Source organism: Oncorhynchus nerka, linkage group LG24 (assembly GCF_034236695.1).
Source record: "Oncorhynchus nerka isolate Pitt River linkage group LG24, Oner_Uvic_2.0, whole genome shotgun sequence".
NCBI lineage: Eukaryota > Metazoa > Chordata > Actinopteri > Salmoniformes > Salmonidae > Oncorhynchus > Oncorhynchus nerka.
This window is the reverse complement of record NC_088419.1, coordinates 52,995,051-53,009,954: the sequence shown is the minus strand read 5'-3', so window position 1 is coordinate 53,009,954 and position 14,904 is coordinate 52,995,051. Positions and strand designations below refer to the sequence as shown.

Genomic DNA, 14,904 nt, shown 5'->3' with positions numbered 1-14,904 from the left:
TAAATCTTTACACCTCAAATTTATTAAAACTTGTTTTCAGGATCCACACAATATCAGAAACGGTGATTAAGTCAGACAGGCATTTCTCACACACCTTCAAATAGTACAATCTCCCTAAAATACAGAGACCACAGTACGCATTCCCAAAACCCTACACTAAGGTTATGTTCGAATACTCATACTAACCGCACTATTTGTGACATAAATTGAGTAGGTAGTATACGGTATGTTAGTATGGGTATTCGAACAAAGCGTAAGTGTTCACTTCCACCCATAACTTAATATTTTCCTTTTTTTATTTTTTAAACATCAAACAGCAAGAAAAGCAGTAACACAAATTGATCAAACTAACAATTGGGGAACCATTGGAGTGTTTGATCCAGTAGCTGCTGACATCATACAGTGCCTTCAGAAAGTATTCATACCCTACATTTTGTTGTGTTACAGCCGGAATTTAAAATTGATTAAATTGAGAATTGTTATCACTGGCCTACACACAATACACACCCATAATGTCAAAGGTGTTTTACAAATTAAAATTGAAAAGCTGAAATATCTTGAGTCGATAAGTATTCAACCCCCTTTTTTATGGCAATCCTAAATTCAGGAGTAAAAATGTACTGAACAAGTCACATAATAAGTTACATGGACTCATTGTGTGCAAATATCATGTTTAACATGATTTTTGAATGACTACCTCATCTCTGTACCCCACAAATACAGATAATTGTAAGGTCCCTCAGTCAAGCAGTGAATTTAAAATGATTTCAACCAAAAACACCTGGGAGGTTTTCCAATGCCTCACAAAGAAGGACACCCATTGGTGGATGGGTAAAAACATAAAGCAGACATTGAATATCCCTTTGAACATGAAGTTATTAATTACACTTTTGATGGTGTATCAAGACACCCAGTCACTACAAAGATACAGGTCTCCTTCCTAACGCAGTTGCCAGAGAGGAAGGACACCGCTCAGGAATTTCATCATGAAGCCAACGGTGACTTTAAAACAGTTACAGAGTTTAATGGCTGTGACAGGAGAAAACTGAAGATGGATCAACATTGTAGTTACTTCCACAATAATAACCTGATTGACAGAGTGAAAGGGAAGCCTGTACCGAATAAATCATTTTCAAAACATGCCTCCTGTTTGCAACAAGGCACTAAAGTAATACTGCAAAAGATGTGGCAAAGTATTTAACTTTTTGTCCTGAATACAAAGTGTTATGTTTGGGGCAAATCCAATGCAACACATTACTGAGTACCACTCTCCATATTTTCAAGCATAGTGGAGGCTGCATCATGTTATGCTTGTAATTGTTAAGGACAGAAGTTTTTCAGGATAAAAATAAAATGGCGCTCAGCACAGGCAAAATACTAGAGGAAAACATGGTTCAGTCTGCTTTCCACCACACACAGGATAATAACCTAAAACACAAGGCCAATATCTACACTGGAGTTGCTTACCATGAAGACCGTAAATGTTCCCGAGTGGTCAAGTTAGTTTTGACTTAAATCTACTTGAAAATCTATGGCAAGACCTGAAAATGGTTGTCTAGCTTTGATCAACAACCAATTTGAGTTTAGAGAATTTTGACAAGTATAATGGGCAAATGTTGCACAATGCTGGTGTGGAAAGCTCTTAAGAGACTTACCCAGAAAGATTAACAGCTGAAATTCCTGCCAAAAGGTTGCTACAAAGTATTGACTCAATGGTGTGAATACTTAACGTAAATTAGATCTGTATTTCATTTTCAATACATTTGCAAAACATTCTAAAAACCTGTTTTCACTTTGTCATAGTAAGGTATTGCATCAATTTAATCCATTTTGAATTCAGGCTGTAACACAACAAAATGTGGAATAAGTCAAGGGGTATGAATACTTTCTGAAGGCACTGTAGCTGATATGAACACTAACAAGTGCATGTTGTGCAATGGTGCTTTCCATAGGGAATCACTAAACTGCACATTCTCTTGAAAATAGCTTTCTAGCATTGATGAGGGAATGTGTGGGGCTGTAAGAAAACAAAAAAGGTGCAAAGACATTTTTACAGGGTTATACAGTATTTCAGAAATACAACAGGTTTACTAAAAAAAAAAGGGTTGTTTTCCAACATTCTGCTCTTCAGGAGAAAGCGCTACTGTTCATACCCATCCTATGTCAGTAAGGCAACCAGAAGAGAGCAATCAAACTAAGGCCACACACAAAGATAAAAACAGCCAGCAACTAGAGATTAGTTTCACAACGTTGAGTAGTAAGGGAACTTGTGGTGTCCGTGGCGTGTGCAGCCATCCATGTTCGGAGGAAGAAAGGTTTGGAAGGCCAAGGGGTCAGGAGCAGTATGGTGACCAGTAACACCCAGTCAAAGTGACTACCCAAGAGAGTCAGAGTACAGTAGACCAACTTCACATCATCATGGGGGCTGGTTTTGCGTCGCTGGGCTTGTGTCCAGGGGATGCAGGCCAGGGTACCGCACGCTCATTTCAGATCCAGGACCATAGAGGCCGGGTTCTCCAAGTAGTCCCTCCACAGGTTGGAAAACCGCGCCATGGTGGCCCCGTCGATGATCCGGTGGTCTGCCGACCAGCTGACGTTCATGACGTGAGCTTTCACCACCTCGTCCCTCGAGTTAAACCTTGGCAGGACCTGGAAAACATGTCAGGAGATGATTATTCATAAATCAATCCAGACATCCATAACTATCAAATAAATATAAGTCCAGACAATGTCATGAGGCTCAGTCAGGCGTCTGTATCGTGTTGACACCTCCCAGTCAGCTGGCCACATGCCCACTAAGCTGAGAACTAGCACCAACACTCAGCTCCCATTATCAGCTGAGGTCCGTACCCCTGCGCCACTCATCATAGCCAGCATTGACAACATAACTGATAATGTTAAAGTAATATAATTTTCACAAACCTGGATCTTTCCAAGAGCGCCAATCGCCACCTCAGGAGGCAGAATTACTGGCTTTGCATAAGTGCCTCCAATCTGATTCAATGGAAAACACAAATACATGACATGTAAAGACTGAACAAGCAACTTAAGCAAGCATAGGTCCCAAATAATACAGCCGCTAGCTGTCAATTACTATTCAAGTTAGCATTAGATGGCTACTAATTATGAAAACGTCAACATTATAAAATCTCATAAGGTTTAAAAAAAAAATATATAAATCTGTTTGATAAATCAGTATCACTTTAAGCTCATCCTCCTAGCCACTAGTCCCCCTCCCTCCCCCGCCCCACTCCCTCCCCCGCCCCACTCCCCTGCTCACCGAGCCAATGTTGGAGAGGGTGAAGGTGCCTCCTGTGAGGTCGGCCGTGCCCAGCTGGCCCGTGGCGCCCAGGGTCTGCATGCGGTTGAGCTCCACTGCGATCTCAAACACACTCAGCAACTGCACATTCTTCACATTGGGTACCAGCAGGCCCTGGCTCGTGTCCATGGCCAGACCAATATTGTGGGATGCCTGGTGGAGGAGGAGACATATCAGCACATCTCAGAACCAGCTCAGGTTCTCAATCACTTTGAAGAAAGGATGAGCGAAATGTCATGTTCATGAGTCATTCTAGTTCTACGTCCAGCATTCTGCTCGCTGTGAGCAAGTACCCCATCTATTTGAATATACACTACATGACCAAATGTATGTGGACACCTGCTCGTCAATCATCTCATTCCAAAACCATGGGCATTAATATAGAGAGTTGGTCCCCCCCTTTGCTGCTATAACAGCCACCACTCTTCTGGGAAGGCTTTCCACTAGATGTTGGAACATTGCTGCGGGGACTTCATCCACAAAAGCATTAGTGAGGTCGGGCACTAATGTTGGGGCGATGAGACCTGGCTTCACAGTCGGCGTTCCAATTCATCCCAAAGGTGTTCGATTGGGTTGAGGTCAGGGCTCTGTGCAGGCTAGTCAAAGTCTTCCACACCGATCACGACAAATCATTTTTGTATGGACCTCGCTTTGTGCACGAGTACATTGTCATGCTGATACAGGGAAGGGCCTTCCCCAGACTGTTTCCACAAAGTTGGAAGCACAGAATGTCATTGTATGCTGTAGCATTTAGATTTCTCTTCAATGGAACTAAGGGGCCTAGCACGAAAAAGGAAATTCAAGATGTAGGATGGGACAAACCTAAACTTTAAATGAGTAATTTCTCTTAACAGGGGGGGGGGGGGGGTAGCGAACAACCAAATTCACAGAGAATACATTACATAGGATGGAGAAACAATTCTCAGAGCTGCAGCTCTTAACTACTTGTTAAACATAGAACTGATACTATATACTCGTTGTTGGGGTGGTCCGTGGATGGCTTTATACCATTTCTATGGATCCCTCACGTCCTACTCGTTGTTAGAAAAAAAAAAGAAGTTTGGTCCAAATCGGATGTTATGTACTATAATTTATTGAATATTATGAATCCTATAATTTTTTTTTTTTTTTTTAAATGGCCAACCCTTTAAATAACACCCGAGACGTTGCCAGACCCCTGGTTGAGTTGGCGCGTACACAGCTAGATAAACACACTGAATCTCTGAAGGGTTAACAGTGACATGTACAGGGTTGCAGGTGTGATTGCAGAGTACAGTGAAAATCATAAGCTTTGACATGCAGGACTAAGTGGAAATAAAATGACAATGCTAATAAATAAAAAAAAATGATAGAACTATATACACATAACTGTAGCAGTGATTAATACATGTCTATTAGGGTGGAGGCAGAGTATAGACTTGAGGCGGTGGGGGGACCAAGTGAAATAAAAACAAAAATAAGGAAAAAAAACCCACTAGAAAACAAAGTAGAAATCTGCAATGTTTTAAATCGGCGCGTGAGGCGAAGCGCCCTCATTAGCTTGCTGCTACATGCCAGGGAGATAGCGTCTCTCCCACTGGATAGTGGAGGCTGCTTAGAGAGCGCCCTGCCACAAGATGGATTAGCAAAACAGACATAAAGTTGGTAGGATATCCCGGGTCCGTTCAATGTACGTGCGTAAAGAAGGCCCCCGGACACAGGGCATGCAAACTGTTGCTCATCAGAAACAAATGGAGGCGAAAAATAGAAAATAGCTTAAACATTTTTTTAAGGACCTGTAGGACATAGCCATTACTTTCGGGGCGAAGACTGCATTTGGACGCGACGTCACCTCAGAATGGCCTTGGGCTAACTAAGTACCGGAAGGGTGTATGGATGACTTGGGAGGTCCCCAACATGTTTAGCCGAGGCTAAAGCCACAAGAAAGGAGATGTCACAGGAGATCTTCAGGACCAGACTCAGTCATTCAAAAGAAGGCCTCTCACAGAGCATCCAAAACCAAATCCCAAGTGGGCGCAATAGGTTGAGAATCTGTATTTCTAATTCCTAGGAATGAAAAGTGTTGAGCTGGGGAAAGACAGCTCATTTTGGGATTAATTTGAACCAGAGACCGTGTGTTGGACAATAGCATGGTTGTGTCCAACCCTGATTGTTCCCTCCACTCTGCTTCCAACCACCAACTGCCTACGGGCCCATAACCTGTATCACTAGACACCTCATTAGGGACTAGTGAACTACAGACAGGAAGCAGCAATGAATCCCAGTAATGCACAACCTATGGGAAGGGTGCCCCCTTGTGGAATCATCATAGGGTTTGGTTTCAATACTTCAAACCAAATATCGGTCCAGGTAGTCACAAAAATAGATGGGGGTTGGTTTAAATGGTGATTTTAATGAATGGAGCGAATTTGGAGCGGCAGTTTAAGAGAGCAGTTGGAAAGGACGTGGAGCGTTCAATAAACATAAGAGAGCGGTTGGAAAGGACGTGGAGCGTTCAATAAACATAAGAGAGCGGTTGGAAAGGACGTGGAGCGTTCAATAAACATAAGAGAGCGGTTGGAAAGGACGTGGAGCGTTCAATAAACATAAGAGAGCGGTTGGAAAGGACGTGGAGCGTTCAATAAACATAAGAGAGCGGTTGGAAAGGACGTGGAGCGTTTAATAAACATAAGAGAGCGGTTGGAAAGGACGTGGAGCGTTCAATAAACATAAGAGAGCGGTTGGAAAGGACGTGAAGCGTTCAATAAACATAATCTAGAACTGTAAAAAGGGATATCATTTGTGTTTTGGAAACAAGTGCTTTCATAAATGCATGACGCGTGCCTCGTTTCACAGGAGCATTATTTTTAAGAAAGCCTTAACTCAATGAACCAGCCTTAACGAATTTCGTTTACATACATATCGAGTTTGATTGTCCAACAACAGTTTTATAATTTATTCATTTTGTGACCACCTAGTGTCCTCTTTCCACTGCTGTGGTGCTGAATCGCAGCGAGAATGGTGAGTGGGCCGGGCCTGCCCGGTCATGCCTAGAAGGAATCCAGCTTTTGTCAAATTAAGATCAAGTTCAATTTTAGCTAACACAAACCCTGTTCCTAAGCTTAACCCAATTCTCCTAAACTGCTACAAAAAGTCAAATCTGACATTCAATTTGACAAATGCTGGATCCCTTCTAGCCATGACCGGCTGGCCCTGGTGTTCGTAGACAGCCGTGTTTTGTTATTTATTACTCCTAATTCAAATTTTCATGCCTGGGCTAAATTAAATTAGAGTCCGGAAAACAGCTGTGTTTCGTTCTTTATTCATTTAAAATGTTCATACAAATAGCCTATTGGACAGGTCGCTCGCAAATGATATAAATATACTTCGGCATTGTGTTTTATTACTGTGTAGGTGACTTGTTCAAGGCAAAATGTTTATTTTTTAAATGATAATGATTTCTAGCAGGGATGAAGACTCAACGGTTAATATTTTGCTTTTCAATAAACATCTTTAATTTTTGGTATAAGAACATTGTTCTATTTTTACAGGCTAATTTCTATTCTGAATCATGTAGAAACCAAAACATTCTTTCCCTTAATGATAGCTTTGCACACTCTTAGCATTCCCCCTCAACCGGCTTCATGAGGTACTCGTCGAGTAGCCTCCCGTAACTGGTGATAGAGCGCGCAAGAACCGTGTTGATTGTGGGCAGCCACCCAGGCATTTAAGACATTTGCTCTGATCAAAGACTCAATCCATCTCCACATCCTACAACTGAAAATTGATTCCAGTCTTGTCAAAAATGTTCTCTGTATGTCCTGATCCCGCAACAGTTCCATAACCCCGGAATTTTCCTGTCCTGTGATCATTTTTATGTGCAGAAATCAGAAATAACTTCCTCCGTTAGCTGCTCGTCTGTCCCCCGTTCTGCATACAAAATCGCTTTAGTGGAAACCAAGACTTCTCAGGGCAGGCCTGGTTGTAGCTATATAGTGCCTTCAGAAAGTATTCACACCCCTTGACTTTTTCCACATTTTGTTGTTACAGCCTGATTTAAAAATGGATTCAATTGAGATTTGTTGTCACTGGTCTACACACAATACCCCATAATGTCAAAGTGGAATTAAATATTATTCAAAATGTTTAAAAATTAAAAGCTGAAATGTTTAAGTCATTAAGTATTCAACCCCTTTTATGACAGTGGAAATAAGTTCAGGAGTAAACGTGTGCTTAACAAGTCACATAAGTTGCATGGACTCACTATGTGCAATAATAGTGTTTAACATGATTTTAAAAATGACTACACCATCATCTACTGGTAGATGAAAATAAATATATTAAAAAATAAACTACATTTAAATATTGGTGAAGTTATTAATTACACTTTGGATGGTGTACACCCAGTCACTACAAAGATACAGGCGTCCTTCCTAACTCAGTTGCCAGAAAGGAAGGAAACTGTTTAGGGATTTTACCATGAGGCCAATGGTGACTTCAAAACAGTTAAGAGTTTAATGTCTGTGATAACCACATTGAGATTTTCTACTTACCCAGATGGAAAGTGGATACCTAATGCATTCAAGCGAAATGTGTCTTACACATTTAACCCAAGGAGGTGCGGTGGGGGGGGGCTTAAATCGACATCATCAGAGACTGGGAGCAGTTATTGTGGGGGTTAACTGCTTGCTCAAGGGCAGAACGGACGATTTTCATCCCACCTCGCCGGCTCTGGGATTCGAACAAGCAACTTTTTTGTTGTTGTTGAGTTTTCACCCCTTTTTCGTGGTATCCAATTGTTAGTAGCTACTATCTTGTCTCATTGCTACAAATCCCGTATGGGCTCGGGAGAGACGAAGGTTGAAAGTCATGCGTCCTCCGATACACAACCCAACCAAGCCGCACTGCTTCTTAACACAGCGCGCATCCAACCCGGAAGCCAGCCGCACCAATGTGTCAGAGGAAACACCGTGCACCTGGCAACCTTGGTTAGCGTGCACTGCGCTTGGCCTGCCACAGGAGTCGCTGGTGCGAGATGAGACAAGGATATCCCTACCGGCCAAACCCACCCTAACCTGGACAACACTAGGCCAATTGTGCGTCGCCCCACGGACCTCCCGGTTGCGGCAGGTTACGACAGAGCCTGGGCGCAAACCCAGAGTCTCTGGTGGCACAACTGGCGCTGCAGTACAACACCCTTAACCACTGCGTCACCCAGGAGGCCGAACAAGCAACCTTTCAGTCGAATTAACTTATGACGCGCAACTGTGTATTCCTCCACTTGCATCGGAGGTCAAGTGACTGGCTACAACTGGAGAGAGGAAATTTCCATTTATTGTTTTCTTGGTTTTTATTAAGCAAATTATATATTAGGCCTCACTCCAGAACTTCACTACCATTCCTGTTCCCGTGTCAACCTCTAACTTACACAAAGACAACAAACCTGAGTATCTCTTTATTAATTTGGGCATGGTTATGAACCCAAACCCGGCTTAGCCGTCGTCATCTAGGTCGCATTTTAAGCAATCTTAACTCATTGCTATAGCCAGGCCAAACAATCCGAAGAATAACACATTTTTTGTGATTAGGAAACTATAAGAACCATACAAAGTCCAGCACACAACATCCAGGGGTGAGCACGCTCTACCACAAAGGGGCAGTTTAGTTGGCGCAACGTGAGACAGTCTCGTGTTCCAATTGTTTGTTTTAGTAGCGTGAATCGTTCCTGTCTACACCGAGATGAAGAGTGGAATAATGAAAATAATTAATTCTAGCCTCACACTTATCACCTGTGGAAGGCGGGGATTCCAGAGAGGAAAGGATTTTATTGGCCTTGTCAGGAGTGATTTTAGATTCAACAGAAGTTGAGAGAGTGCAACTCCCCATAGTATGTTGTACCAAAGTTGACTGACTGAAAGGGAAGCAATGTCTCCCCAACACCATCCCCCCTTCCAGCAGCCTTACCTTGTAGGTGATGTTCTGAACAGCCTCGTCCACCGAGGCGTTGAGGATAGGGAAATGGAGAAGGCCCAGGGAAGCAGCCTGCTCAAACAGAGAAGATCATGATTATCTTCAAATGACATTTTATTTGTCACATGCACCAAATACAACAGGTGTATGCCTTACCGTGTAACGCTTACTTACAAGCCCTTAACCAACAATGCAGTTAGAGTGAAGACTATTTTTTTTATTTTATTATAAACTAAAGTAAAAATAGTAATAACACAAAATACCAATAACGAGGCTATATACAGGGGGTACTGGTACGGAGTCAGTGTGTGGGAACAGGTTAGTCGAGGTAATTTGTACATGTAAGTAGGGGTAAAGTCACTATGTATTGATAAGCAGTGAGTAGCAGCAGTGTAAAAACAACGGGGGGTGTCAACGCAAATAATCCGGTTGGCCTTTTGATGAATTGTTCAGCATTCTTACGGCTTTGGGGTAGAAGCTGTTAAGGAGCCTTTTGGACCTAGATTTGGAACTCCGGTACTGCTTGCCGAGAACAGTCTATGACTTGGGTGACTAGAGTCGTTGACAATTTTTTGGGCCTTCCTCTGACACCGCCTAGTATTATAAGTCCTGGATGCAGGAAGCTTGGCCCCAGTGATGTACTGGGCCGCACGCACTACCCTCTGTAGCACCTTACGGTCGGATGCAGAACAGTTGCCATACCAGCCAGTGATGCAACCGGTCAGGATACTCTCGATGGTGCAGCTGTATAACTTTGAGGATGCCAAATCTTGTCAGTCTTCTGAAGGGGAAAAGGCATTGTCGTGCCCTCTTCACGACTTTCTTGGTGTGTTTGGACCATGATAGTTTGTTGGTGATGGGGACATCAAGGAACTTGAAAATCTCAACCTGCTCCACTACAACCCCATCGATGTGATGCTCGGGCCCTCCTTTTCCTGTAGTCCACATTCAGCTCCTTTGTCTTAAGCACATTGAAGGAGTTGTTGTCCTGGCACCACACTGCCAGGTCTCTGACCTCCTCCCTATAGACTATAGTGTGGAGTGTGATTGAGATTGCGTCATCTGTGGATCTGTTGGGGCGATATGCAAACTGGAGTGGGTCTAGGGTTTCCGGGATGATGGCGCTGATGTAAGCCATGACCAGCCTTTTAAAGCACTTCATGGCTACCGACGTGAGTGCTAAGGGGCGTTAAGTCAATTACCTTCGCTTTCATGGGCACAGGGACTATGGTGTGATCCAAACCGCAGCAAGCAGGCTATTTACCCAAATCCTCTGGCATAGTACTTCAGGTATGACGTCCAATGATTCTTTCATGACACTCCTGTAATAACGAAGTTTCTGTGCAGGGCATTATAACACTTCCGTCACATAACACAAGCTGCTACCTCTGTCATAACAAGAGTACATGATCTGGCATGAGCTTATAACGCTGACATTTCAACTTCATAACGAACACATCTTATTAGGTGTTCCCCATGCATTTTGGCAATAGCGTCACTGACACTAGACATGTCACCTCACAACTTCATATTACATCATGTCAGGAGTCAAAGGTCACCTTGATGAAGAAGGGCATGTAGCTGAGCTTGACACCGCGAGCCTCTGACAGGCCCTTCAGCTCCTTGCGCAACTGCACCAGCCTCGTCAAATCCACTTCATCTTTATAACCAAAGTGGGGGATCTTCAAAGCTGCAGTCATGGTCTTCACCATTGCTTTGTGGAAACCTGGTCGTTCAGAAGAACACATTGGAAAAAAGGGATATGTTTTGATGAAGCCAGTACTATATTGCTAAGTTACCACCTGTCCCGTCAGGTCACTTTAGACTGTTACAAACAAAGCCAGAAGGAAGTTGTTTGGAACCTGGACTGAACCTAGATTGGGAATTTAAATACAGTCACTAGCTTTTTGAAACACGTTCAAAACATCACTGCTACTCTAATTATAATAGACTATATTTAACCTGTCTAGCTAATACTATGGGTTATTCTCTGAATCAGAAATGTATCCCAGAAAGCAAACACATTTTTTGGAACCATTAACCATCTCTGTAAAGCTCCCTCTACCTTTCAGGGGCTCAGTGATGTCCTTGCCCGTGAAGACGGGCCTTGAGACGACAGGGAGCTGGACACTTGGTGTGGGCTTCATCTTGGGCATGGAGGCCGAGGAGGGGGCGGATGCTGCGGGAGGGGGTGGCTGGATCTCATGGAATGGGGTCGGGGGTAAGATGGCCCCTGTCTGTTTGGCCAGGAAGTTGAGGATGTCCTCTTTGAGGATCCGTCCGTCTCTCCCGGTACCGACCACTTCACTCAGCTTGATCTAAGGAGGAATAGAAAGTAGGCGGCAAAGAGGTAAATAGACAATCATCACAAAAGCCTGGACACCCAGTAGTTGGCCATTTCAGGTTTAAAGGGGTGGTGCTAAATCTTGTGCTGTAGTGCCATCTTGCAGTGAATGCATGCTTGCATGTGTATGTGTCGGTATTTTAATAACAACCTACATTGTTCTCCATGGCTAAACGACGGACTGCAGGTGTGGCCTGGGTCTTGTGTCCCTTGATTTCCTGGTGTGTGTGCTCATCGTTTGACATCGCCGGGGTCTCCACAACATCCTCCTCATGGACCACCTCTGAAAGATCGACCAAAGTCACTATTCCCACCTTCCAACAGAAGCCAACGTTGTTTTGAACTTAGATAATTTGGTGTTCCAAAATGTTTTTATTTATTATTATAAACGTGACCCAGGTAATATGAACTGGCTTCAAGTTTCAGTTCTATTGTCTAAACATTTGATACATAAAAAGTTGGGAGATTCCCATTACGCCATTGTTGATGCTTTGGCGGCATACCTACCCGGACCGGGCTCTGTCTCGATATCCACCAGGGGTGTGCCCACTAAGGCTGTGGCATCAACCTCATAGTAGAGCTTTTTAATGACACCGTCATAGCGACTTGTGATGGTGACAGATGCCTTGTCACTCTGTACCTCACAGATGCTGTCAAACTGGGAGACTTTGTCTCCTTCCTTCACATACCTATGGAAACAGAAAGACAACCTTAACATCTTTCTCTTGGAGTAGCTATGCTTAGTAATCATTGAACTTGTGTGGCCTCTAGTGGCAACTCTTTTAACAAAACGTAATTCATATACAGCTTTGTATGTTGCTGTACTATATTTAGAAAACATACCATTCCTTCACCGTCACCTCCATGATGCCCTCGCCAATATCTGAGAGTTTGAATGGCAGAATTGGTCCTGATGTGACTAAAGAGAGCAAATGATCATTAAAAATTAAACATCCATTCTTTAACCTATAACTTCCACATAGCCTTTCGTGCATTTAAGATTGTTAAGTTTACTGTCTGTACGGAGTGTACACTGTCAGCAGTAGCATCTTCCTCATTCTACATCCCTGTGCGCCGATTCCGAAGCCTACTTACCATAACTGGTGTGGAAAAACCTAGAGCTGCACAGCTGAGGGATGAAGACAGTGTGGGGATGACGGGTGTAGTCTGGTCGGCCAGTTTGGACCCTGGAGCAGCAACGCTTGTACCGATGTGCCAAGAGCTGCGATGATAAACGAGAAATAGATCCATGTCATGATCAGTCATTAGATGGGGTCGCGTTTCCGGACTAGGCTTTGGATACTTCTATACCATTTCAGCATCTAAAGATATAGCTAGCATGACTTCGTAGCTTTCAACAGTTGACTAGCTGCAGAGCAAGTTTAGTTTAACAATCTAATGTTACACACAGTACCAATCAAAAGTTGACACCTCATTCAACGGTTTTTCTTTATTTTTACTATTTTCTACATTGTAGAATAATAGTTAGGACATCAAAACTATGAAATAACACATGGAATCGTGTAGTAACCAAAATGAAGTGTTAAACAAATCTAAATATATTTTATATTTGTGATTCTTCAAAGTAGCACACACTGTATATAGGCTATTTTTTTCTATTGTGTTATTGACTGTATGCTTGTTTATTCCATGTAACTCTGTCGTTTGTGTCGCACTGCTTTGCTTTATCCTGGCCAGGTCGCAGTTGTAAATGAGAACTTGTTCTCAACTAGTTTACCTGGTTAAATAAAGGTGAAATAAAAATATCAATGAGAAAGACTCTTTCAAATAACAAAGAAACTGCTACAGTAAGTGTTGCACAAATCCATACGCAGTGTATGCCTCCAGTTGACGAACTACACTTCCTCCCCAGTTAAGTTTACACAGAGGTGTTCCGAGAACGCTAAATAGCCAATTAGCACAGGTTGCCGCCTGTCTTCCGTAAACAAAGGTTGTAATATAACAGAGATGGCCGTGTGGAAACCCTATCACAAACGCTAACCCTATAAAAAAGTGTGTCGTAATTTAACCTTTTGATTTTAGAAATGTATTTGTCGCTGATATGAAAAATACGTAATTTGATTCCAAAACCATACCGCAAGCGATGCGTTTTAACGTTCAGAACGAGCGTAGAAAATTTTAACAAAATATTACAGTACTATCGTCAGGCGATAAGGGTAACGTTAGTTACAGTGGTCTATGAATGGGTTAGGGATGACATTGTATTGGCATTCAAGTTCAATTCTTTCAGACACACCGTGTCAACAGTTTGAGTCAAATAAATAGTTGACTGTCTGGGTAGTAGTAACCAACAGATAGCAATTATTCATAGCAATTATTCATAACTACAAAACAATTAGGAAAAATTGTCTATTTCAATCCCACTTCACTGTAACATACTCGAATTAGCTTGTTTGCTAGTCAGGCTAGCAGCTGCATGGGAAGCGTCTCTATATTGATGTACAGTAGCAGTATTTCTAAATGTATGATCCTTGTGCATCATCAACTATCTCGCAAAGCTTTCACGTCGGTATACACATCTGGAAAAACTTTAACAAACCTACCAAGCGTCTCATAAATGTGAATGAGCCTCTGGTAACTGCCGCCATCTTTGTTTCTCTTCTGTCCGGATCCAACGCACGCCCCTTTCAATGGCCAATCAGAGATCAGTCCCTATGGAGATGTTGCTGCGTTCGTAGGCCAGTCGGAACAAGGAAACACGTGCCATGTTCAAACAATTAGCAAGTCAGAATATCTGGGTTTCCTAGTTTCAACGGGGTTGTGAACGCGGCATAAATCCACGATATGAGTCAGAAATACTTTTGAGGAGATGGGAACAAGTACCAGAGAGAATAAATCATATTTCCTGTTGTGTGGGAAAGGTGTCACATTGTTCCAGGTCAGACAGGTAAAATGGTAGAAGTGGATGCTGAGTTCGAATCAAGCAGCACGCTGAACAAAGTTGGTGAAGATGCATGTCCTGAAGGGACAACAGTAGTTTCGAAAACTGGAGCAAAAATTAAATTGTCTGAAATTGGAATGGAGGAAACGTCTATGAATGATAATGAATCGCTTCGTGTTGAGTAAGAATGCATGTCTGTGAAACCCGTTTGAGGTGTCAAATGGTGATGTACACGCTGGGAAAAGTGGAGTGTGTCAGTGACCAGGAGTGGTTTTATTTTGATTCATTGTATTTCTGAAGAACAAAGGAAGATTGAATGGGTGAATGGAGAAAAATAATTAAGTCTGTTCCACTTATGTTGCTACCATGAGCCGTCTTCCCCAATTAAGG

The 14,904-nt window shown here is 42.8% G+C and overlaps 1 protein-coding gene and 1 non-coding gene across 2 annotated transcripts; both read right to left on the bottom strand.

The window, feature by feature from the left end:
• On the bottom strand, positions 1–14,282 carry LOC115108145 (lipoamide acyltransferase component of branched-chain alpha-keto acid dehydrogenase complex, mitochondrial-like). The gene is made up of 11 exons (XM_029632169.2): positions 14,177–14,282; positions 12,708–12,834; positions 12,456–12,531; positions 12,120–12,301; positions 11,768–11,895; positions 11,334–11,586; positions 10,828–10,994; positions 9,263–9,340; positions 3,281–3,472; positions 2,923–2,994; positions 1–2,649 (listed from the first exon to the last, which is right to left on the bottom strand). The coding sequence occupies exons 1-11, from the start codon at positions 14,219–14,221 to the stop codon at positions 2,482–2,484; spliced, it is 1,488 nt and encodes a 495-aa protein (XP_029488029.1). The 5' UTR covers positions 14,222–14,282; the 3' UTR covers positions 1–2,481.
• On the bottom strand, positions 2,736–2,874 carry LOC115108813 (small nucleolar RNA SNORD94). Its single transcript, XR_003860403.1, has one exon. It is a non-coding gene; the product is annotated as a small nucleolar RNA SNORD94 (small nucleolar RNA).
• Positions 14,283–14,904: the final 622 nt, after the last annotated feature.